Raw genomic sequence first — 22,709 nt, forward strand, 5'->3', positions numbered from 1 at the left:
TGTGTGTGTGTGTGTGTGTGTGTGTGTGTGTGTGTGTGTGTGTGTGTATCCAGCTACCAGCAGCAGAAAGAGGCACCAAATACTCTATGACTTTTCTAAGGACATTCATTTTCCTCACATCAACCACAAAGGTCTCTCTGAGACGGTAACTACGTGCCCAGCAGCTTCGGAGTAGTATCTTGGACTAGACGAACCTGCTCACCGAGAAGACTGCTTGTTTACCGTAAAGCAGGTGCATACACGTTCCTCTTCACAGGACGCTTTAAATCCTTTTTACTTTCTGGTTAGTAGCAAAGCCACACGAGCTTAATAACAACTCCTCTCAGCGTATACACCATCTCCTCAGGTCTCAGGAAAAAGTAAAAGCAATTTGGCTGAACAGGTCTTTCAACTACACTGTATCCTATGGGCTGTGGGTACACACTTCTCAGACGGTAACCCTGAGAACGACACAGGCGAATTCAGAGGAGGGCAAGGTCACCCTGGATTGAGACAACGGAGGAAGGCTTCCCAGAATAAAAGTGTTCTGAGGTGGAAATTTAAGCCTGAGTAAGAATGAGGCACTGAGAACACCCAGGCGGCTTCTGCAGTATTCGAGAACTAATGAGAACACCCGAGGCGGACAGAGTATTGTCCCACGTGTCGCTGGAAAAGGGAAGGAGAGCGATCACAAGTGACTGTTTTAGGAATACTCACCGTGCAGTGGTAGAAACAACGCACGGAGCCAGGGTAAAAGGAAGGGAAGACATCGCGTGCAAGTCAGAGGAGCAGCTACGCATCACGTGCTGAGGGCCTACTCTGAGGACTTCCACTCAGAGAACTGCTTTCGGCCATTATCAGCGAAAACACCTCTGGACTGAGCAGCTCAAGACAGACAACTAGAATGGAGTTTAAGGCTCCAACAAATCTAGGAATGCGGACCGAGAGCTGAAGCAGCTTCAGAACCCGCGACTGAAAAGGGCGGAAAGAGGCTCCGGAAAACGCTTCTAAGTCACGTCACTGAGGTAATGGATTCTGAACTCTGGTCAAATCACCGATCGTACAGAAATAAGTAGACAAACTTAACTTCCACCCGAAGAATACATTTTCTTAATATAAATATGCACCAGTTCTCATCTTTAAAGATGTATTTTTAGGGGCACCTGGGCAGCTCAGTTGGTTAAGCGTCCGACTCTTGATTTAGGCTCAGGTCATGATCTCGAGGTCGTGACATCAAGCCCCGTGTCAGGCTTCGTGCCGGGTGAGGAGCCTACTTAAGATCCTCTCTCCCCTCCTCCCTCTGTCCCTCCCTGACCTGCATGCACACGCCTGCACTCTCTTTCTCAAAAGAAGAAAAAAAAAGATGTATGTTTTTACCTAACCCTTTGAAATATCAGATTTTACCTTCCTTAGACATTAACCCATACGTTTTCAATTATCAGTGACACCAAGCAAGCTGTCACGACTCACCACAATAGTCGATTTGGCATCAAATATTATTCTTTTCAATCTCTGCAAAATGCTATCACCTCCTTGGGCCTTAAATTTAACAGGAAGAGAACAATTACATTATTTAAGTACTATAACTTCATTTTCCTGTTATAATCTTACAACTGCAGGTCAGGGTTGACCCCAGAGGATTACAAAAAGCACCTGAAAGAGCCATGCAGCAAATATTTACTGTGTTTTCCGTCCCCCTCCCCCCCAACCTCCTTTCTTGCGTGAACACACTCTGACCCTCCTCTGAAGACTCAGTCTCCCTACTGACACTCCGAACATCCTGGCTGATGCTGACCCACCTGAGCCCTGCCCAACTTCTTTCTGGGTTTAGCTGAGCTTGTTAAAGTCACTGCACCTCAACTATTGTGGAGGGAATCTCCCCAAGAATGATGCCCAAAAGGCAAAAAAGTGCTCAAAGGGAGAGAAGAAAATTCTTGAAAATCAAATCCCTGCCTTCAGGTATCTCTGAAGTCTGGCTCATTCCTTGAATTTCTGTACGAAGCTCACTTTGTGGTCAAACAGTTTGAACTGGGTTTCACTAACTGACATATGGAAGAATTCTCACTCATATAGGTGAGTTTCATTTCAACAAGTATTGTTCTCACAAATATAAAACTCCTACTCTGTGATTGTTTTCAGAAGAACTGCTTGTTATTCTGTGAGCCAACTTTCAAATAAAGTTTGTAAAAACCTGAAACAAAGCTCTCACAAACCAGTAATTAGACTTCTTAGAAGTCTAGAAGTCTCCTACTTTTTCTATTTTATTCTAGCCTACTGAATTATGATGCCTGCCGCTCCTATCTGAAGTCATTTCATGAGCCCATAATACGGGTGACAACCCACACTTTGAGTAACACTGCAGTACTCCTTACAGGGAAAAATGCAAAGTGAAGATGACCCATTCATTATTTCTAGAAAATATTTTATGTGGTTGATTTGGAACTCTCCACTGAGGCTGATTCTCGGTACATTTCCCCATCTCTCAAAAAACTGAGGTCTTAGTCACAGGTTTTCCTTAGGAAAGCAGTCTGAATAACTTAATCCAGTTATGCTCTTGAACTCAGAGAGGTTAAGGGCCGGGGCAGCTCGCTACTGGGATGCCTCTGCACACGGCAGACCTCTCAGCATCCGCAGCCCCGACTCCAAACGTCACTGTGACAGCCAACCATGTCTTCCAGATACCCCTAGGATGTCCCCACCCATAAGCAGCTTCCGTGTCTCACAGAATGTGGCTCTGCGACATGAGAGAAGCGAGGCGGGAGGCGGGAGCCCGCCCTGCCCCCCCTGCCCCCCCTGCCCCCCTCCGCCAGGCGCAGCCCCTTCCTTTCAGAGTCCGAGGGAAAGAAGAAAACTTGTTTCTCCTCCACCTCCTCCCACGGCCCCTGTGAAACAGAAGCGAACAACTCACCGGGACTGTGCCATCTAAGATGTCACGAATGAAATGTGCCATGTCCTCGGCACTGCCGATCTGTCTGTCCAGTAAGAAGTATTGTTGGTTTGAAGTATTCAGTACAACCACAGTCGGGACTTTCAGTTCACTGAAAAGAGAAAAACAAAGGAATCAAAATACACATTGAACAGAGAGAGAACAAATATTCTGACAGTCATTTCTATTATAGCTAAGTAACAAGTACAAAAGGAGGAAGCTGTATGAGTAGCTTTGTCTCCGTGTCTACATGAAGAACATTTCAAATTGTGCATCGGTTTAAAAAAAGCTAAACGAGGACTGTATGATAAACATTCTAATATATGGTATCAGACAGCTTGGTATTTATAATTAAACTGAAGGACAGAAATTATTATGTATGAAGTGTCAATTTCCGGGCAACCCCACTCCTTTCCCTCCAAATACCAGCAATGTTGGGTCACACACGACCCGCTCCAGTCAAGTGGCACGAAGGGAACTCGAAGGGAGAGAGCGCGGTATCTGGAGTCACGCCACCTGTGTGCAAGCCTGGGGCTTTCCCACCATTTGCTTTTCAAGCCTAATGTTTTTCATTTATAAACGAATAAGAAGTGGGTAGTGGGAGGTTATCTTGTTTTAAAAATTAGGAAAACTCAAATATTCAGCACAGTCCCTCGTACATCGTACACGTTCAATAGATGCTATTCCAAATTCTCTGAACTCCCACTATCCCAATGCACATTCCACAGGCGTCCTCAGGAAGGGCCTCGCTGATACACTATGTATCAACTCAGTTGATACAAGAGAAAACATTACCAACAGGTGTCATTTAATTGAAATAATGTTTTATTTTTTTCCTTTCAAGGATAGGTTGTTGAATAATCATAAAAGGAAGGGAGGTGCTCAATTCTGTATGTCACCTACACATGGGCTTATGGCTATTTGTGCCTATATAAAAATATTATACAGGGGCGCCTGGGTGGCGCAGTTGGTTAAGCGTCCGACTTCAGCCAGGTCACGATCTCGCGGTCCGTGAGTTCGAGCCCCGCATCAGGCTCTGGGCGGATGGCTCAGAGCCTGGAGCCTGTTTCCGATTCTGTGTCTCCCTCTCTCTCTGCCCCTCCCCCGTTCATGCTCTGTCTCTCTCTGTCCCAAAAATAAAAATAAAACTCAGGTCTTTCATTTAAAAAAAAAAAAAATTATACAAAAGCACAAAGCTACAGTAGAAACAATTTACACCACCACTGTTTTATCACCACATAAGTAACCGAGTCCTGTGGATTGCTTCATCGCTCATAATTCTCTCTCCTTCCCCCCCCAAAGCCCTTTTCCCAGTGAGGCAAATCGTGCTCATGTGACTCCTGATGCTGGGCTCAGCCATGGACTTGGCCAGCCATGGACTTGGCCAGGGGGAAGGTAACAGAAGCGACTCGAGCAGAGGCTTCAACTATGCTTGCAGGGCTAGGCCTGCCTTCTTCTCTTTCTGTGACTGCCACAAGAAGAGCCCCAGGAAAACGTCCTGCTAAGGTCAAGGACATGGAAGACTGTGCAGCTGATGGCACCTCAGTGGCAGTTTGGAGCCACATCCTTCTGTGCCCAGTCAACTCAGCCAAGCCGAGACAAGTGAGAGAGAACAAATACTATTGCTTGAAGCTACTGGGTATCAGGTGGTTGATTATCCAATATTATTGTTAGGCAAGAATTAACTGATTGTATAATTAAAAAAAAATCTTCATTCTTCCTAATAAATGCAAAAACCAACTTTTTGATTGATAACAGCTTAGTTATCAGTTATCATAATGTGTAAATAGCAAAAAACTTCTATAATTTTATAGAATGGATTAGAATTTGGCCATCCTATAAAAGCACATATTGTAAAAAAGTTCAATACACAGTTGAACTAAAGACTATCTGTGGTGAAATAATTCAATTCGAATAATGATGGAAATGGAAAACATCATTCCATCCTATTCCCTCTTAATTATATTCACAAAAACCCCAAACAAAACAAAGTTAGTAGACCCAGGGTCTGATAGTCCCTATTTATTTTGAGAAAATTTAAAAAGCATAGTGCTGCCATATAACTATCTTATAGAATATCATGTGTTTGTCCTAAATTAAAAACATTTTAGGCATCAATACCTATTAAATTCCACTAATTTATCTGACAATATTAGTGCACAGAAGAGCTTTGGAGTAAGAGAGTTCTGGATTTGAGAACTGGATCTCTTTAACTTACTTGTTGGGCATCCTTTGGCATATTACTTAACTTCCTTGGGTTTCTTCTAAGAAATTTCAATTTCCTCATCTATACAAAATGGAAATAACAATCGTACTTATACCTTACTAAGTTCTACAAAAGTTCAAAAATACATATTGACCACTCAATCCAGTGTTGGTCACAGAATTAAGTGCTCAATAAGGACTTTCAATTATTATCACATAACCATCATATGCTTTCTCTTCTTTCAGAAAAGAAAAAAAAACCAAAATATGAATAAAAAACAAACAACACAACAAGGTGTTGGTGGTGGAGATTATTATTGTTCTCTGACCATGACTGTAGCTCAAAATGTCTACTATCTCACAACTTACATTAAAAGTCATACTCCTGAAGGACGGCCCATCATCTGTACATATTCTGAATATTTTATCCTGGATCAAGGAGCTGTTTATTAGACCCAGACTGCTTTGACTTCTTACAAACCATGTTTTACTGAATGCTGGCTTGCCTTGAAGGACATTGCAAGAAATGGTTGTATCAAAGTCCCTACTATATATCCTGTAAAAATTCTATTAAAAATATATTTCTATTATAGTGTCCTCCATTTTGAGATTATATAGCATAGCATATTCTCTTAGGTTTCTGCAAAGTCTGCCATACTCCTTATAAGCGATAGTTGTTTGACAGACTATGGGGAATGTATAAATAATGTTTCTTTGAGTATGAAAAATTCAAGGCCAAATTTTTCAATTACCTTTAATAATTACCTACAAATGATAAATCCCTCAAATAATAAAGATCTTTTATTTTAGTTTCCTTTGTCTTGATGTCTTCGTGATATAGGATATCTGGTACTTTATGTCATTGATAAACACTCTCAAGTCTTTATTATAACAAAAGGGATAATAAATATAAATGAATAAAGGTAACGCTATAATTTTAAGACTTTTAACTGAAAATTACGAATGTTATCTTGGGATTGTAAATTTGGTTTTTATTTCCCCAATGGAATACATGCATTGAAACCTGAAGCAAGGCAACGCTCTGCCTCTGCTCCCACACCAAGCTAGAGAACACCACACACGGCACGAGGGCACAACGCCGTGAACTTGAACTGGCACCTCGGTGTCGCTGGAGGAGGTCACCGGCCTCTAGTGAGTGAGCTTTCCGCACCTTCACTTCGGGGGCGATCTTAAATCTCCACGCTCTCCAAAGCCCCATTTTCCCACCACCTCTTGTGTGTGCTGTTAGGCTCTGTCTGGAATGAGTTCTCTGCTTTTCTTCTTGCAGGAAACTTCTCTTAATTACTGCCTCCTCTAGCAAGCATGTTCTGAACCTTCCACCTTTGTGTGCACTGGGGTGGGGGTGAGAGCCTCCATGTTTCCAAAACCTTCTACTACAAAGACCTTTTCATACAGTTGTGGAATTACTATGTTGTGTTACCCAGCAGACTGTAAGTATTTGAAGACAGGGACTCAACTCGTTTTCTACATCAACAGTACCAATCACAGCGTGTGACACGTAGTAGATATTAAATGTCTACTCCATAGAGTAGACTCTTACCTGAAATTCATTCAGTATAGGTAGGTTAAGTGTTTTCTTTTTTTATAAATTTTTTTTTTCAATGTTTATTTATTTTTGGGACAGAGAGAGACAGAGCATGAACGGGGGAGGGGCAGAGAGAGAGGGAGACACAGAATCGGAAACAGGCTCCAGGCTCCGAGCCATCAGCCCAGAGCCTGACGCGGGGCTCGAACTCACGGGCCGTGAGATCGTGACCTGGCTGAAGTCGGACGCTTAACCGACTGCGCCACCCAGGCGCCCCTCTAATACCAACTTTTTGAAGTGACAAATCAAATCTTTACATCATAAACATAACTGACAGAATTATTTTAAAATCATATATTTTCCCTATAAAGCTATTTTAATCTGTTAAAATAAATTCTTCTAAAATAGCAGTTAATTCTTGAATGTAAAAACATGCTACTTAAGGGGCGCCTGGGTGGCTCAGTTGGTTAAGCGTCCAACTCCTGATTTCGGCTCAAGTCACAATCTCATGATTCATGAGTTTGAGCCCCACACGGGGCTCCATGCTGGCAGTGCAGAGCCTGCTTGGAATTCTCTCTCCCTTTCTCCAACTCACATGGGTGCACCCTCTCCCTTTCAAAATAAACAAACTTAAAAAAAAAAATGTTTACTTAAGTTACATTTACTCATTAAAACTGAACTTAAAGTGTGTGTTAAATCTAGAAGTTTTTGAACACTGTCTTCTTTCCAAAATGCTATCAATTATTAACACGGAATTGGGAAATAAATTTTTTTCTATGTTTATCTGAGTGCGTGCGCACATTGTGCACTGGGGTGGGGGGGAGGGAGCAGCAAGGGCAGAGAGAGAATCCCAAATAGGCTCTGTACTGTCAGCGTAGAGCCCGACATGGGGCTCAACTTCATGAAACCACGAGATCATGACATAAGCTGAAATCGAGAATCAGATGCTTAACTGACTGAGCCACCCAGGCACCCCGAGTAATTTTTTTTTAATATAGTACAATTATTAAAGCTCACTGAGTTTCAAATTTAGATTTAAAAATGAAAGTATGGTATCTGAGGAGAGAATATCTGTACCAGCATATAGGAAAGTTTGCTTTTTTTTCCAGCTAGGAGTTCTTTTGTTTCTCAGAAACAGAAATTTAAAAATTGACAGAATTGATAAGGAAATCATGTAATCATTTAGAATTTTACTTACTCCATTAGCAAAGTATTTATATAGTCATTTCCATCCATATGGCCAAACTGAAAATCTCTAAATAACAACAACCAAAAGAAAAACAAAAGAGAGAGAGAGAGACAGAGAACACTATTAGATACAAAATAAGGTAAATACGTACCAAGAACTGAACTTTAGGGCTTGGTAAGCATGTAAACACTATAAACATTAAATATAAATCACATAAAATAAATGTAGAAAAGAGTATGAATTCTACTGGCCTCTGAGATACAAATACACACGAGTAATATTAAACAAGTCCTAAGACATTTCTAGTCTCTATATATTTAACATGCAGGGCAATATAAACTTTTCTAATTAAAATATGTTTAAGAAAAAATACCCACTTCTAAAAAGAACTAATCAGAAAATGCTCATAGCAGGACAAATATAAATATGTATCACTCATACTTTACTAGAAGACTCTGAATAAAAAGGGGATAAAAAGTAAATATAATGAATGTCTCTTATGGCAGCCACAAACACAATGGCTAGCACAAAGCAAAAAAGATCAATTAGTTTTAATTTTGTTATTCTTTGAGTTCCTGTGAAAATTATCATGTCGGTATCTGACTTGCGACCGCACATTTATCTTCAATGTAGGAGCGCAAGTCCATATATCCTAACCACAAACGTATCCCGAATCCTATCAAGAAGCAAGTATGCTCCAAATTACAAATGAAAGTTTCTTTTTCACTTATATGTCCAAACAATTCATACCGAAATGCAACATACTATAATTCACTTCAGTATCTTGACTCACCTTTGAAAGTACAAAACAGTACTATTTTTTGCCTTACTGTATAACAAAACATAATTAAGCAAAGATAAAGGAATGTTCCTGAATGCAAGCACCTACCTGTGGAACTGGTCTCTGTAATCTCTAGCAACTTCCTGAATAATTGACTTTAATCTGTGAAGGAACACATGAATATTTCATCTCTGCAGTTTAAAAATATATTATGACTTTTCAATTACAACATCTGCTGCCTTATCTAGCAGTGTAGGAAAAGTAAGATACTATATCAAGTTTATCTGAAGCCACGTAAAGTTTGAATGAGATGATATTTGATATACCTGGTGTGTTCATTTGATGTATTTTTCTCATCAATAACTGCAATCGCCACAAGCTTTCCTGAAATTAAGAACGACATATACCTCAATTCAAAACCCTCGTTACACAAATTTTTCAATTTTTATTGTAGATATGAATCGGGAATTAGTAAATAGCTTCTAGAACTTAATTCCAATTATGCTACATGTTATGCACAGTAGACTGAATCAGTGCACTAGCCAACTCCAAGTGAGACAGATGCTCCCTCCCAACCCCCAAATGTAAATAATAGCAACTAACAACTTATATACTCGTAAGTTGTGGTTTTCACACAACTCACAAAGTGACTAAGTATTTTGTCAAAAGCTAAGACATTAAGAAGTAAGTTGATAAAAGAAATTTATCATCAACTAACGTAGCTCTAGAAGAATGACCTGTAACAAGGGAATGATTTTTACACGCTATTCCGCTCAGTACCACGCATGGGTCACTACCTGCCAGTGATGCCACACAAAACAAAATGGACTGCAATTTACCTAACCCTGAATACAACATGGATCCCTTTCATCTCTAACATCCTCGAGTGGACAGCAGGATGTCATAAGCAGAGCACTGGGACCAGAGTCACAAGACCAGACGCCGCGGTCCAGCGTGTCTATCCTGTTCTAGGTGGGGGGGAAACCGCAGTGAGGCGCAACCATTTATTAGCTGAGGGACTTAACCATGCAGTGATGGCCACACAGGCACAGCCCGGCACCAGTGGAGAGCACAGTCTGGTAGGGAGAATAATAGTAACATATACAGATCATTTACAATACACAAACAGACGTATGGCTAACAACGAGAAGAGTTCCAAAGGAAAGGAACACGAAGCTACAAAAGGGTATGACACAGCGAACTTCGGTAGTTTGAGGGGACCAGTAAAAGATGTTCTTAAGAAGCAATGTCTGGTCTGAGTTTGATGGATGAGCATAAATTAACTACACATTTCTGGGTATTGAAGGCGCATTGGTACAAGGTTTCCAGCCTTTGCAGGAAACCGAGAAGTCAGTGTGGCTGGAGAGGAGGGTGAGGAAGACCAGAGAAAGAGGACACGGAGACTCAGGCGGGGTCAGAAGACACAGGGACCCGCCGCCACCAGGACAAGAGCCAGGACCTCTTGTGGTCGTGTGCAAAGTGGCCAGTGGGACAAGGAACAGGGGCCGAGCCGCAGCAACACAACCGAACAAGGGCAATTGTGTTGGACATAAAACAGGAACATTCCATAGCCAACTTCTTTCCGAATTAATCTGAGAGAAGAAGCTACAACCACCTCGAGGTCACGATGTCTCCTATGATTACTGAACCGAAAGCAAAACTACTATATTCCTATATTGTCCCCCTCTTCCTTTCACAAGGGTCTGAGAGAATCCAGAAGTAAACCACATTCTTTGACAGTGTCCACACCACCTTCCAACACTGAGCGAGCACACACCCCCCTCTGTAAGGATAAGCAAAGACAGAAATGTCACCAGACACAGAACGTGAAAAAGTAGGCTCAGGAGCCAGAACAAATATCCTCAGAGTCAGAAAATAACATGAGAACCTGTTAGAACATTTCTAATTTGCATTTTTAATCAGATTCAAAAGCAGGAAATCATCAAGAGGAAACTCCATGCACACTGCTTCTCATATAAAAAAAAACAAACTGAACCTTGAGTAACATTTTCCCGTTTTTTAAAAATCTGCAACTATACTTCCATCCCACTTATCGATGAAATTATAAATGAAAACAAATGTGGCAATAATATCCATAATTTATTTCTCATTTGTAATTCAACATAAATTGACAAAACGCTTCCTCCTACAACTTACATGGTTAGCTTCTTACAATAGTTTTCATCTATCTGAGACCCTACAGTCAGCTGCTGATCGCTTTCAGTTTTGCATCTATATTTACTTTGCTTGTCATTTCCAATCATGCAACTTTAAGAAACCATGCTAATGTGGTGCCTGTATTTTCCTCACAAGTAAAAGCAGGCTTTAAGAGGTTGCGAGGAGTTGTATTCCAACTCCCACTACAAAATCAGGCTCCTAATATAGGTTCCTGGTTATTTTTCCTCATTTCTTTATTACCCAGCCTCAGTTTTCCCTGGCACTATGAGTTCTAACCAGGAAACCTTTTCTAACTGACCTTTATCCCCATACAAATGTTTGTTCCTTGTTAATATTAATCTATATTCTCATAAAGCGGAACTGGCGTTGAGGTCTATTTAAGGAATGAAATTATGAAACAGAGCTTAAAATTCCCTTCCTACAAAGTCAGGTTTAAGTAACCAATAAAGGAAAAACTGTACAGATTGATGGAGCATTGTATATACGCTTGTTACCTGTGTCTCCAAGTTCATACAAGAGGAAGCCATCCATGGTAAGATAGTTCTGAAACCTCTCCCTGTTGATCCAAGATGACAGATCACCATCCTCGTACTCTTAAAAATACAACAAAACTAGTAAGTTACATGCAAATATGACTTTAAAATGCTTGTAGCATTCTAATCTAACAGTATACGTAAAATGCCTCGACAGAATCGTAATCTTAAACTCATAAATTTCATTTTAGGGGTCTATTCTAGGCAAACAATGAGCTGTACAAAAGGATTAATGCACAAAGCAATTCTTCACCACAGCATCATTAAAAACAACAAAAGACAAATAAAAATAAAGGAAATAAGTGAAATACCCTCAACAGAAAATAATTTAAATAATTATGGTACATTTTGAGGAAGACCATTTACAGACTTTTAAAAAATGGAAAATTAAGTGGTAAAGCATGTTGCAAAACAGTATCACAGCATCACTGGAACTCTATAAAACATAAAGTATGAAAAAAACAGACAGAATGATAAAATGAAGGCATATACTCCTACCAAATGGTTATCCTAGACTGGGAGTTATCCCTAAATGATGGCAGTATGGGTAATTTTTTATTACAGTTTCTTTACCCTTTTCTATTTTATGACATTTCTACTGCACTTTAAAATTGTTTCTCATATGTACAACTACCACAGCACACATATGAAGCCACAGTATTTTGGCCTTTATCCAACATCAACTGCTTCCCCCACTAAACAGAGAGGAAGCATTTATAATATTCAAGAGAAATATTGTGTCCTGATTAGAAACAGAATTCTGAAGTACTTGTGAACGATTTTAACTGCATGATAAAGAAGGTGATGTAAAAGCCTACCAGTATGTTTGGCTAAAGACTGGATTTTAATGATTTCTTGAACGATGTGCTTTTGCTATCACTTGCATCTCTAAACAAAACATTTTCAAGTTATTGAACCTATCAAATAAGTGGCATAATCCAAATCTGGAAGTATTTTTGGCTTTGGATTTACAAATTAGAAAAATAAACATAAAAATAGGAGTTGATTATTGGGCCACAATCTCCATTCCAGGTCAAAAGTAAATGTTTCAAAGATTATACAGAGTGATAAATCTGGAACTCATCAAACTACCCTTGGGGCACCTGGGTGGCTCAGTGGGTTAAGCACCGGACTTCAGTTCAGGTCATGATCTCATGGTTTGTGGGTTCGAGCCCTGAGTCAGGCTCTGTGCTGACAGATCAGAGCCTGGAGCCTGCTTAGGAGCCTCTGTCTCCCTCTCTCTCTGCTCCACCCATGCTTGCACGCTCTCTCGCTGCCTCTCAAAAATAAATGAATGTTAAAAAAAAAGAAAAAGAAAAAGAAAAAAGAAAAAACAAAGAAACGAAATGAAACTATCCTCTTGAGCCCCTATCACAAGGCTTCTAAATTTATTGGCAACAATTAAATACTAGAAGCAGCATTCAAAGTAAATGGTTTCCTCTGAAGCTTCAGCAGGTTCTCAATACTAGCCTACTGCACATTAAAAACCGCTGGCCTCTATAATAGCTACAGATACTTAACCTATCCCTCCTGTCCCCTCGTGGGAGGCCATGTCTGAAACACATGAGGATGTGTCTCAGCGACATGAGGATGGGCACTCTTAGTCGTGATTCAAGAACAGATTTACATCTAAACAGGTATGAACAGGCTTTTTCCAAAAAGAAACAAAGTGGCTCTCTGAAGCATTAACAAACTCTTAACAGAACTAGAACAAGAGATCTGAAGACTAATGCTTGATTACACTATTTTGACTTGGGGGAAAAACACATTAATCCTATCTTTTCATTTGTAAAATAGTAAGAATACCAGGATCTCAAAAGGATTGTTATCAAATAGGACAATATATGTTAAGTGCTTATCACACAGGAGGGTCGTAATCAAAGAGCAAATGGATAGAATCAGTGTAGATGTGAATTATTTTCCTCCTTGTATTTTCATATGCGCAAGTTCCTCCTAACTTCCTTTTTAAGCCCAATGTCTGATACGGACAATCAACACATATCCGGTGAATGAACAAATGAATGAATGAACCTGCTAAGAGTTATACATCCATCGCCTTACCTAACGCTCTTCGGTCATCTCTCTCATAACCTCAGAATATTAATCTACCTGCTTTAATACCTATCCCCACAGAGGGGTGACGATAACATGGAATATCAAATACATAACAGTATCTGCTGTGTAAAATATAATGGGAGTTGTTATACTATAGCAAAAAAAAATAAAATTCAACCGTCACACTTACTTAAAATTAATGAAGATACAAGATTTTAGAAATGCTTAGTTTTCGATTAGTATAATAGTTAAAATGTTCCTTTCATTAGAAAAAATCAGAATATTCTTTTTATTAGATATTCTTCTATTTATTTGAGTTATTTAAGCAATACAAAGCTTACAGCTCTCAAGTCGTTCTAGTTTCTTTTCTGTTCTAAAATAACAAGACTCCAGAATATTTCTGTAATGACTAAAATGTTGCACATCTGTACTGTCCAACATAGTAACAAAAAGTCACACAAAGGCACTGAGTATTTCAAAGGTAGCTGGTGGAAATAAGAAACTGAAGCTTCGAGCCGAAACGTCCATCAACTGGACTGATGAATGGATAAAGATGTGGTATACACACACACACACACACACACACACACACACAATGGAATATTAGAGATTAAAGAGAATGAAATCTTGCCATTTGCAACGACATGGCTGAAGCCATAATGTATTATGCTAAGCGGAATAAGTCAGTCAGAGAAAGACAAATACCGTGTGACTTCACTCATACGTGGAATTTAAGAAATAACACAGACAAACAGAGAAGGGAAGGAAAAATGATAAAAACAGAGAGGAAGGCAAACCATAAGAGACTTTTTTTTTTTTTACTGTTTTTATTTATTTATTTTTGAGACAGAGAGAGACAGAGCATGAGTGGGGGAGGGGCAGAGAGAGAGGGAGGCACAGAATCTGAAGCAGATTCTAGGCTCTGAGCTGTCAGCACAGAGCCCAGCGTGGGGCTTGAACTCACAGACCCAGAGATCATGACCTGAGCCGAAGTCGGATGCTCAACCGACTGAGCCGCCCAGGCGCCCCATAGAGAGACTCTTAAATCCAGAGAACAAGCTGAGGGTAGATGGAGGGAGGTGCGCGAGGGGCACTGAGGGGGACGTCTGCTGGGATGAACGCTAGGTGGTGTAAGTCAGTGAGGAATCAATCACATTACACTGTTCGCTAACTTGGATTTAAATAAAATTAAAAAAAAACATATCGTATGCCTTTAAACATACACGATATTATATGTTAATTCTCTCAGTAAATCTGGAAACACACACACACACAAAAGAACTGAAGCTTCTACTTTATGAGACTAATGTAGAAGGTCACCGAGACTGCTACAAGCATGACTTTGCATTTACTTTTGCTTCTCAGGGGCTGTGTGGGATCCAACAGATGTTGAGTTTCACTGTTTCCCTTGAGATCTAAACGATCTCCCGGAGCCCCTGTGAGTTTGCTCCAGTGGCCCGAGGAACCTCGCTGCACAGTTCTGAGACTGTGGGGGTAGGTATTTGATAATGCCAAGGAACTGCTGCAGATTTTATTAAGTGTTATAACAGCACGTAATTATACATAAAGGAAAAATAACATTTCTAAAAAGATGCATAACAAGGCACATGGTGACGAAAAGCCTCTGGGATTTGCTTTAAAATACTTCCAACAGGGGCGCCTGGGTGGCGCAGTCGGTTAAGCGTCCGACTTCAGCCAGGTCACGATCTCGCGGTCCGGGAGTTCGAGCCCCGCGTCGGGCTCTGGGCTGACGGCTCGGAGCCTGGAGCCTGTTTCCGATTCTGTGTCTCCCTCTCTCTCTGCCCCTCCCCCATTCATGCTCTGTCTCTCTCTGTCGCAAAAATAAATAAACGTTGAAAAAAAAAAATTAAAAAAAAAAATAATAAAATCAAATAAAATACTTCCAACAAAGAAAAAAAGTGTTGAAGCAAATGTGGTAAGATCATGGTAACTGCCCAGCCTGGGTGATGGGGATGTATTTTTTATTACTCTAGCATTCTTTTTATTATGATGTACGTTTGGTGTAACACAAGTATTTTAAAAATAGACTAAGTACTTACTTCACTGAAGAAATGCTGAACAGTAGGTGGGTGATTACTCTGTCAGGAAGGGAGAGATGTGAGCGAGGGCAGAACATACCCTACAGGGACTTCACCACTATCGAAGGGGTTTTAGTTATTCGTCTTTTTGTGAGTCTGCAATGTTAGATCTTTTTTCCTATATAAATAATTTTGAATGCTTTAAAATAACGCACAGAAATTGCTCAAAAGACAAATGACCAGACGAAAAAAAAAAAAAAAAAAAAAAAAAAAGGAAAAGAAATTCAAGACCCAGAAAGCACATTAGATGGAAAAACGAAAGTTGAAGGGCAAGAAGAACCTGTCAGTCACTCAACTAATGGGAGACAGAGGAATCGTCGAATCTGCCAATTCTTTGATCAACACCTAAGTCCTATAATAGACACAGCATTTTGATTTCAAAATGTTTTACATCAGTTAAAACTTCGGAACTTACCGTCGTAAACAAAGTAAGTTTCATCTTTGAAAACAAGTACAGCAGGCATCTCCTTCAGTATCACATACTGCAAAAATAAGACGCACAAACAACTTTTATCATTCTAAAAGTGTTTAATCGGTAGCTATAATTTCAAAAGTATCAAAAGAAATCAGAAAAAAACAAAAAACACAGCAATAATGAAATTGTTGCAAGCGGTTAAAAAGCAGCCAATCCCAAGCTGCCAAATCCCAAGGATGGGTTTGGCATCTCTTTATACATCTCCAGGTACAGTGCCGTTTGCTGTGAGAGCCATGGAATATTCTTAGAGCTGACAACAGAGGTAAAGACACCACAGGAAGTACGGGAGACCCACTCTGAGGTAGAGAAGAGCAGTGGCTGAGGTAACGATCCGCACTGGTGGACTCAAGTCCCTCCCTGACATTCCTCGACTGTGTGACACTGAGGCCACTTGTGTCCTGGGGAGTCGGGCTTTCTCCTCTGCAAATCAAGGACACTGAGTCCCTACCTCACCACAGAGTTAGGAAAATTAAGTCCGCTAACAAATGTGAGAGCAGGTTTAAACTATAAATTGGCTTTACAAATGGGAACCTATAATGGCAATTAATAATAAGAAATTCTTTCAGAAGGCATGCTGTATTTATTTCAAAATAGTACTAGTATTATATAGTAGAGAAATCAGTATCCATGCGGAACAGATATAATTTGGGTAAGCCACACAGAATTATTCCATGATGTGGTAATAATGAAAAGTAACAACAATCAATTGATAACTAATAAAATGAAAATAACAGTAATAGTAAAATAAAAATAAAGATGGCTGTTCTGGAAATATCAAAAAGGGGGGAAGGCATACCTCAGTAATATAGAATGAGCTGTTTACATGACTGCTAAAAAATGGTACAACACCATGAAAATAACTATTTTATTTTTTTATGAATATGATTTATTGTCTAATTGGTTTACATGCAACACCCAGTGCTCATCCCAGTAAGTGCCCTGCTCAATGCCCATCACCCATTTTCCCTCTCCCTCACCCATCTCATCCACCCTTAGAGTTTGTTCTCTGTATTTAATAGTCTCTTATGGTTTGCCCCCCTCCCTCTCTGTTTGTATCTAGTTTTTCCCTTTCCCTTCCCCCATGGTCTTCTGTTCAGTTTCTCAAGATCCAGATATGAGTGAAAAAATAACTATTTTAAAGGCAGCAGAAAAGCTTGTAGGTAAGGCTCTATCATCAAGTAACTCTATTCGCCTGCTCTTGGCAACTCATCTACAAAGGTGCTTCAAAAGTATTTTTTAACATTCGGCATCCCTCTCTCTTTCAAGGATGCCCCTGAGGTGGCCGTACTGTTAACATTACTAGATACGTGGAATCTTGCAGCCTTTGATTTCCATAGATTCTGAACCCCTCGTCCTCTTTCTTTGTGTTCCTTAAACTATCTGATATCACAGTTATATGTCTATAGGCCATTTTTCTCCATTTACCTTTAAGTATCCTGAAATTAGAAATTGTCTTCATCTGTATATCCTTTCTTACACTTACTAAGGCTTTCAAAAATACTAGCTGAAAAAGTAGCTGTAGATCTAAGGAAGCTTTTCATGACCAAATATAAAATTCAAAATGGAGGGGAGGAGGAGGGGCATAAAATCAAGGGCTTTGTCCTTACTTGAGAATTCTCTATGGGAATAAAAATCCTCATATGATTGTGAAATAACAGACTCCCCCCAGCAGACTTTTGCAACCACATACACAGAACTAAAAAAGAGATGACAAATATTGCTATTTGCAGGAATAATGAAGGGATGTTTGAAGAAAAGTAGTTGAGAGGCTAATAATAATAAATACAGCACATGTGGGGCGCCTGGGTGGCGCAGTCGGTTAAGCGTCTGACTTCAGCCAGGTCACGATCTCGCGGTCCGTGAGTTCGAGCCCCGCGTCGGGCTCTGGGCCGATGGCTCAGAGCCTGGAGCCTGTTTCCGATTCTGTGTCTCCCTCTCTCTCTGCCCCTCCCCCGTTCATGCTCTGTCTCTCTCTGTCCCAAAAATAAATAAACGTTGAATAAATACAGCACATGAGGGGTGCCTGGCTGGCTCAGTCCGTTAAGCGTCTGACTTCGGCTCAGGTCATGATCTCACGGTTTGTGAGTTCGAGCCCTGTGTCGGGCTCTGTGCTGACAGCTCAGAGCCCAGAGCCTGCTTTGGATTCTGTGTCTCCCTGTCTCTCTATCCCTCCCTGACTAGTGCTCTGTCTCGCTCTGTCTCTCAAAACTTAATATATATATATAAAGTAAAAGTAAATACAGCACATGATAACCAACAGTCTGTCCAGGTAGCAGACACCATCTGTGCTCACCCAGAAGCTGTAGGTGCTAGAATTTTGATCTCAGACACCTGTCACTGCACATGGACCGGGGTGGCATCAGACGGTGTCAGGGGATGAAGCCAGCACGCTCTCTGCTGTACTCCAAAGAAACTGCTTGGAGAGCTTCGGAGGTGAAGGTGCAGCGTACATCCTCATCTCTAACACTAAAATGTGGTCCCCTGGGCTTTGGAGAGGAGAATGGACTAAAAGTTCCAGTTCCGGTCCATCCTAGGCCTTTCTAGCACATTGAGACAGTCCAAAGAAGTTCATAACCCTGTGGGGCATCTATTTGAGAATCTAATGGCAAGCATGGCTCTTCATTCGCCTTATCTTCTCCTCCCCATCAAAAATAAATGCGTAAGCAAAATACTACAAAATAACTTCTTAGACCAAACTAAGTAAATAAACCTAGAATGAGTTTAAACTGACCAGAAATTGTCTGAGGCTCCCCCAAGGAGCTGAAATGTTTATGTACGTATTGCAGGAAGCACTAGACCGTACTCTAGGTAACTCAGTAATCTTCTTAAATCAATAGTATCTAGATATTAGAAAATAATAAACAAAAATTAATCAAATGTATATTATGACTTACCTTTGTGGGGGAAAAAAAAAAAACTTTTGATTTTTGTAACTTATACTGATTAAAAAGAAAAAGCTTCCCTTGATTTCATGTTTCTCGTCAGCTCCTGCCAAATTTCTCAGGTCCCTTCTCAGCAAAACCTTTCTAAAGAGAAGTCTACACTTGTAACCTACAATTTCTTACCTGCATTCTGTCAAATGACACCAGTGAGGCACCTGTCCTCATAAAACCACCACCAACCTCCATGTGTGGACAAAATCACAGTTAACTGTACTTTCCTCATCTTGACCACTTTGCAAGCACCTTGCACAATGGATCCTTTTTTTAAAAAAATTTTTTTTTAATGTTTATTTGTTTTGAGAGAGAAGGAGAGAGAGAATCCCAAGCAGGCTCCGCACTGTCAGCTCAGAGCCTAATGTGGGGCTCGAGCTCACAAACCATGAGATCATGGCCTGAGCTGAAATCAAGAGCTGGATGCTTATTAACCAACTGAGCTACCTAGGTGCCCCTGGACCTCCCATTTTTAAACTTTTTTTTTTTTTTTTTTTAAATCTTGGTTTTCCACTCATCTTGTTTTCTTACTCACCGGCTATTTTCTTCGTATTTTCTTTTGTAGTCTTTAGGTCCTGGGCCCACTCATTTCCTTAAAAATTTGTATCCCATGTCCACAAAGTTTTTTACACAGCCTTAACTCCAGAACCCTATATCCAACTGTGAATCTGATGCTTGAACTCGGATTTCTAAAAAGTTGATCACTCGCCCATTCCCAAATGTGTTCCTTTCACCATATTCTCAAGCTCATGGATCACACTATCACCTACCCAGTTAAAACCAAACACCTACTTATCAAACTCAACACCCTAAAAAACAAATAAGCCAGTGAAGAAATAGGCAAAAGACATGAACAGACACTTCTCCAAAGAAGAAGTCCAAATGGCCAACCAACACATGAAAAAATGCTCAGCATCACTCATCATCAGGGAAACACAAATCAAAACCACAGTGAGATACCACCTTACACCTGTCAAAATGGCTAACATTAACAACTCAGGCAACAACAGATGTTGGTGAGGATATGGAGAAAGAGGATCTCTTTTGCATTCTTGGTGGGAATGCAAGCTGGTGCAGCCACTCTGGAAAACAGTATGGAGGTTCCTCAAAAATTAAAAATAGAACTTCCCTATGACGCAGCAACTGCACTAATAGGCATTTATCCACGGGATACAGGTGTGCTGTTTCAGAGGGGCACATGCACCCCCATGTTCATAGCAGCACTTTCAACAATAGCCAAAGTATGGAAAGAGCCCAAATGTCCATAGATGGATGAATGGATAAAGAAAATGTGGTATACATATACAATGGAGTATTTATTGCTCGGCAATCAAAAAGAATGAAATCTTGCCATTTGCAACTACGTGGATGGAACCGGAGAGTATTATGCTAAGTGAAATTAGTCAGAGAAAGACAAAAATCATGTGACTTCTCTCATATGACTTTAAGAGACAAAACAGATGAACATAAGGGAAGGGAAACGAAAATAATATAAAAACAGGGAGAGGAACAAAACAGAAGAGACTCATAAATATGGAGAACAGAGGATTACAGGAGGAGGTGGGGGGGGATGGGCTAAATGAGGAAGGGGCACTAAGGAATCTACTCCTGAAATCATTGTTGCACTATATGCTAATTTGGATGTAAATTTTAAAAAATAAAAAAATAAAATTAAAACAAACAAACTTCTAGCAGTTATCCTTGATTCTTCCCCTTTCCTCCAGGTCAACAAGCTTGAACAATTTCATTTCCAAAACCCAACATTTTCCCCTTTCCCCATTCCTTTGCAAACCTCCAAGCCGGAACTTGCCAGATTACTCCACGAGTTCAACTGCTCTCTGTGGGTCTACTCTCATCTCCGTCCAATTCATTCTGCTCTTAGCAGAGGAAAGTCCTTAAGATGAACATGAGACCAAGTCCTTCACTAACTTCAGCCCATCACATGCATGGCCATGACCTGCAAGGCCTCCCCTGGCCTCTCTGCCTATCTCCTTTCTCGCTGTGTTATAGCCACACTGGCCCAGCACCTGCTTCCCAAATACGCCCAAGAGTGTTCTCATCTTGGGCATTTGGAATATCTGTTCCCTGTTTCTAGTTTACTCGGGCCACAGATCTTTGCAGGGCTCCTTCACATCATGTAAGTCCCAGCTCAAATATTTTCTTCTCGGACATTTCTTGAACAACCAATCTAGAACAGCCACCCCACCCTCATGTTTCCACTATCACAATGCTCCTTTACTTTTTTCATACTAGGTATATTGTGTTTATATATCTGTTTACTGAACATGACCCCAAAGATGTAACTAGAAACAGTAAAATTTAGCACACTTCCTCTTTCCATGAGCACGTAAGCTCCACCCTATCAGGGTCCTGAGGATCTTGCTTGTCAAGAACTTAGTAGAGTGTCACAGCACGTGATTAGGTAAGCAGTTGTGAATTAATATATAAAAACACATCACTCCATTGCTTATGAGCCAGCTGAAGTGTTTGAGTTATCACTTCTTACTACTGCTATTATTTTAAAGAAGAGAACAAGCACGGACCTAATAAACACAGTCCGTAAATGCTAGGAATCTAGTGGTATTTACTTATTAATAATAAGCAATCCGGTACCAGTAGTAAAGAGTTAATATTTACTGTTTCTATACATATGACAGTAAGTAAATTTGATAAATCAAGTAATAATTTAAAAAATGAAATTAAGTCATTAAAATCCAATTTTAAATATTACCTCAGGAACCACGTCTTCTGAGGCAGAAAAGAAGTATGTATATACAATTAATTCTGAAGCAGCATCTATGTATTTCTCCTGTGAAGATATAAATAGAAAAGAGGTGACTTTTAAATACGAGGATCCAAATTCATTCCTCATTAAACATTCCGAACAGCGGTATCATCCCCAGCAGTCTCGTCACAATTGGACACCTCAGTGTGTTTATGTGAGGAGATGATGGAATGTTGAGTGGCACATGAAGTAAATGGTTTCTAAAGCAAAGAGACCACTATTACTCAGTGCTTTTATACTCCTCTAAACAAAGTTAAGTGTAAGATAAGCTCAATTCCTCTTTATTAATTTGATAGTTACAGGAAAAGACGTGTGTTTATACACATATAAAATGATCTTTAAGAAGTTTACACTTAAATTGCATTCTGCAGTCTCAAGGAGCCAAAAATGCTAAAAAGTAACACTGAATTTGAGTAACCAGGTCAACGAGAGAAGAAATACTAAGGCAAGCAACACCTTTGAATCCATTTCTGTTTCATGAAGCAAACACAATAGAGGGCATGTAAGAAAGTGTTTTCATTAGAAAAATACTCACACTGACCTCTTATTACCAATAAGAGTGAAGTAATTTTGAGTTCTGGATGAAGTTTTGGCTATATGGAAAATTCAATTACAATACACCCGTTACTTATGACTTTAAAAAATAAAACCATTTGATACCTTCAAAGGTGACTCTCCACCTATATAAACAAAAAACACACGATGTCTCTTTTGCACATGTTCAAACATCTGCTGACTTGGAAGTGGCCGAATTAGAGCCCTGTTTGAAAGCAAAACAAAAAACTAACTTGTGTTTGAACTAAAGATAGTACACAATATAAGTCTAAAGTTATGAAGTTTTAATGTTGTGTTAACTGCATTTTAAATAATCACCCAATCCACATAAGCCTAATAAAACTATAGCCATGACCACTATTTGTACCCACATAATAATAACACAGTACCCACAAGTTAATCCATCAATTTAAAAAATAACTTAAAAAAAAAAAGTAAATTTAAAGTATATCCCTTTAGAGAGTACCATC

At 39.9% G+C, this 22,709-nt stretch overlaps 1 protein-coding gene across 1 annotated transcript; it reads right to left on the reverse strand.

Annotated features, from left to right (window-relative positions):
• Window positions 1-1,265: 1,265 nt before the first annotated feature.
• Window positions 1,266-22,566, reverse strand: LOC121026496 (protein disulfide-isomerase TMX3-like). Its single transcript, XM_040469340.1, has 9 exons — window positions 22,345-22,566; window positions 21,631-21,708; window positions 15,907-15,973; window positions 11,299-11,397; window positions 8,953-9,010; window positions 8,735-8,788; window positions 7,855-7,911; window positions 2,888-3,017; window positions 1,266-1,518 (listed from the first exon to the last, which is right to left on the reverse strand). The coding sequence occupies exons 1-9, from the start codon at window positions 22,411-22,413 to the stop codon at window positions 1,411-1,413; spliced, it is 720 nt and encodes a 239-aa protein (XP_040325274.1). The 5' UTR covers window positions 22,414-22,566; the 3' UTR covers window positions 1,266-1,410.
• Window positions 22,567-22,709: the final 143 nt, after the last annotated feature.

Source organism: Herpailurus yagouaroundi, unplaced genomic scaffold (genome assembly GCF_014898765.1).
Source record: "Herpailurus yagouaroundi ecotype Mexico unplaced genomic scaffold, PumYag 117304, whole genome shotgun sequence".
NCBI classification, from domain to species: domain Eukaryota; kingdom Metazoa; phylum Chordata; class Mammalia; order Carnivora; family Felidae; genus Herpailurus; species Herpailurus yagouaroundi.

What these genes read in the sequence shown, in the direction of transcription:
- LOC121026496 (XM_040469340.1), bottom strand. Translation starts at nt 22,413, where the DNA reads ATGTTTGAACATGTGCAAAAGAGACATCGTGTGTTTTTTGTTTATATA. An exon ending in AACTTACTTTGTTTACGACG is followed by an intron (nt 11,398 to 15,906) that starts GTAAGTTCCGAA and finishes TGTATTTTTAAG; the next exon opens with AGTACGAGGATGGTGATCTG. An exon ending in TCTTAGATGGCACAGTCCCG is followed by an intron (nt 1,519 to 2,887) that starts GTGAGTTGTTCG and finishes GTTAAATTTAAG; the next exon opens with GCCCAAGGAGGTGATAGCAT.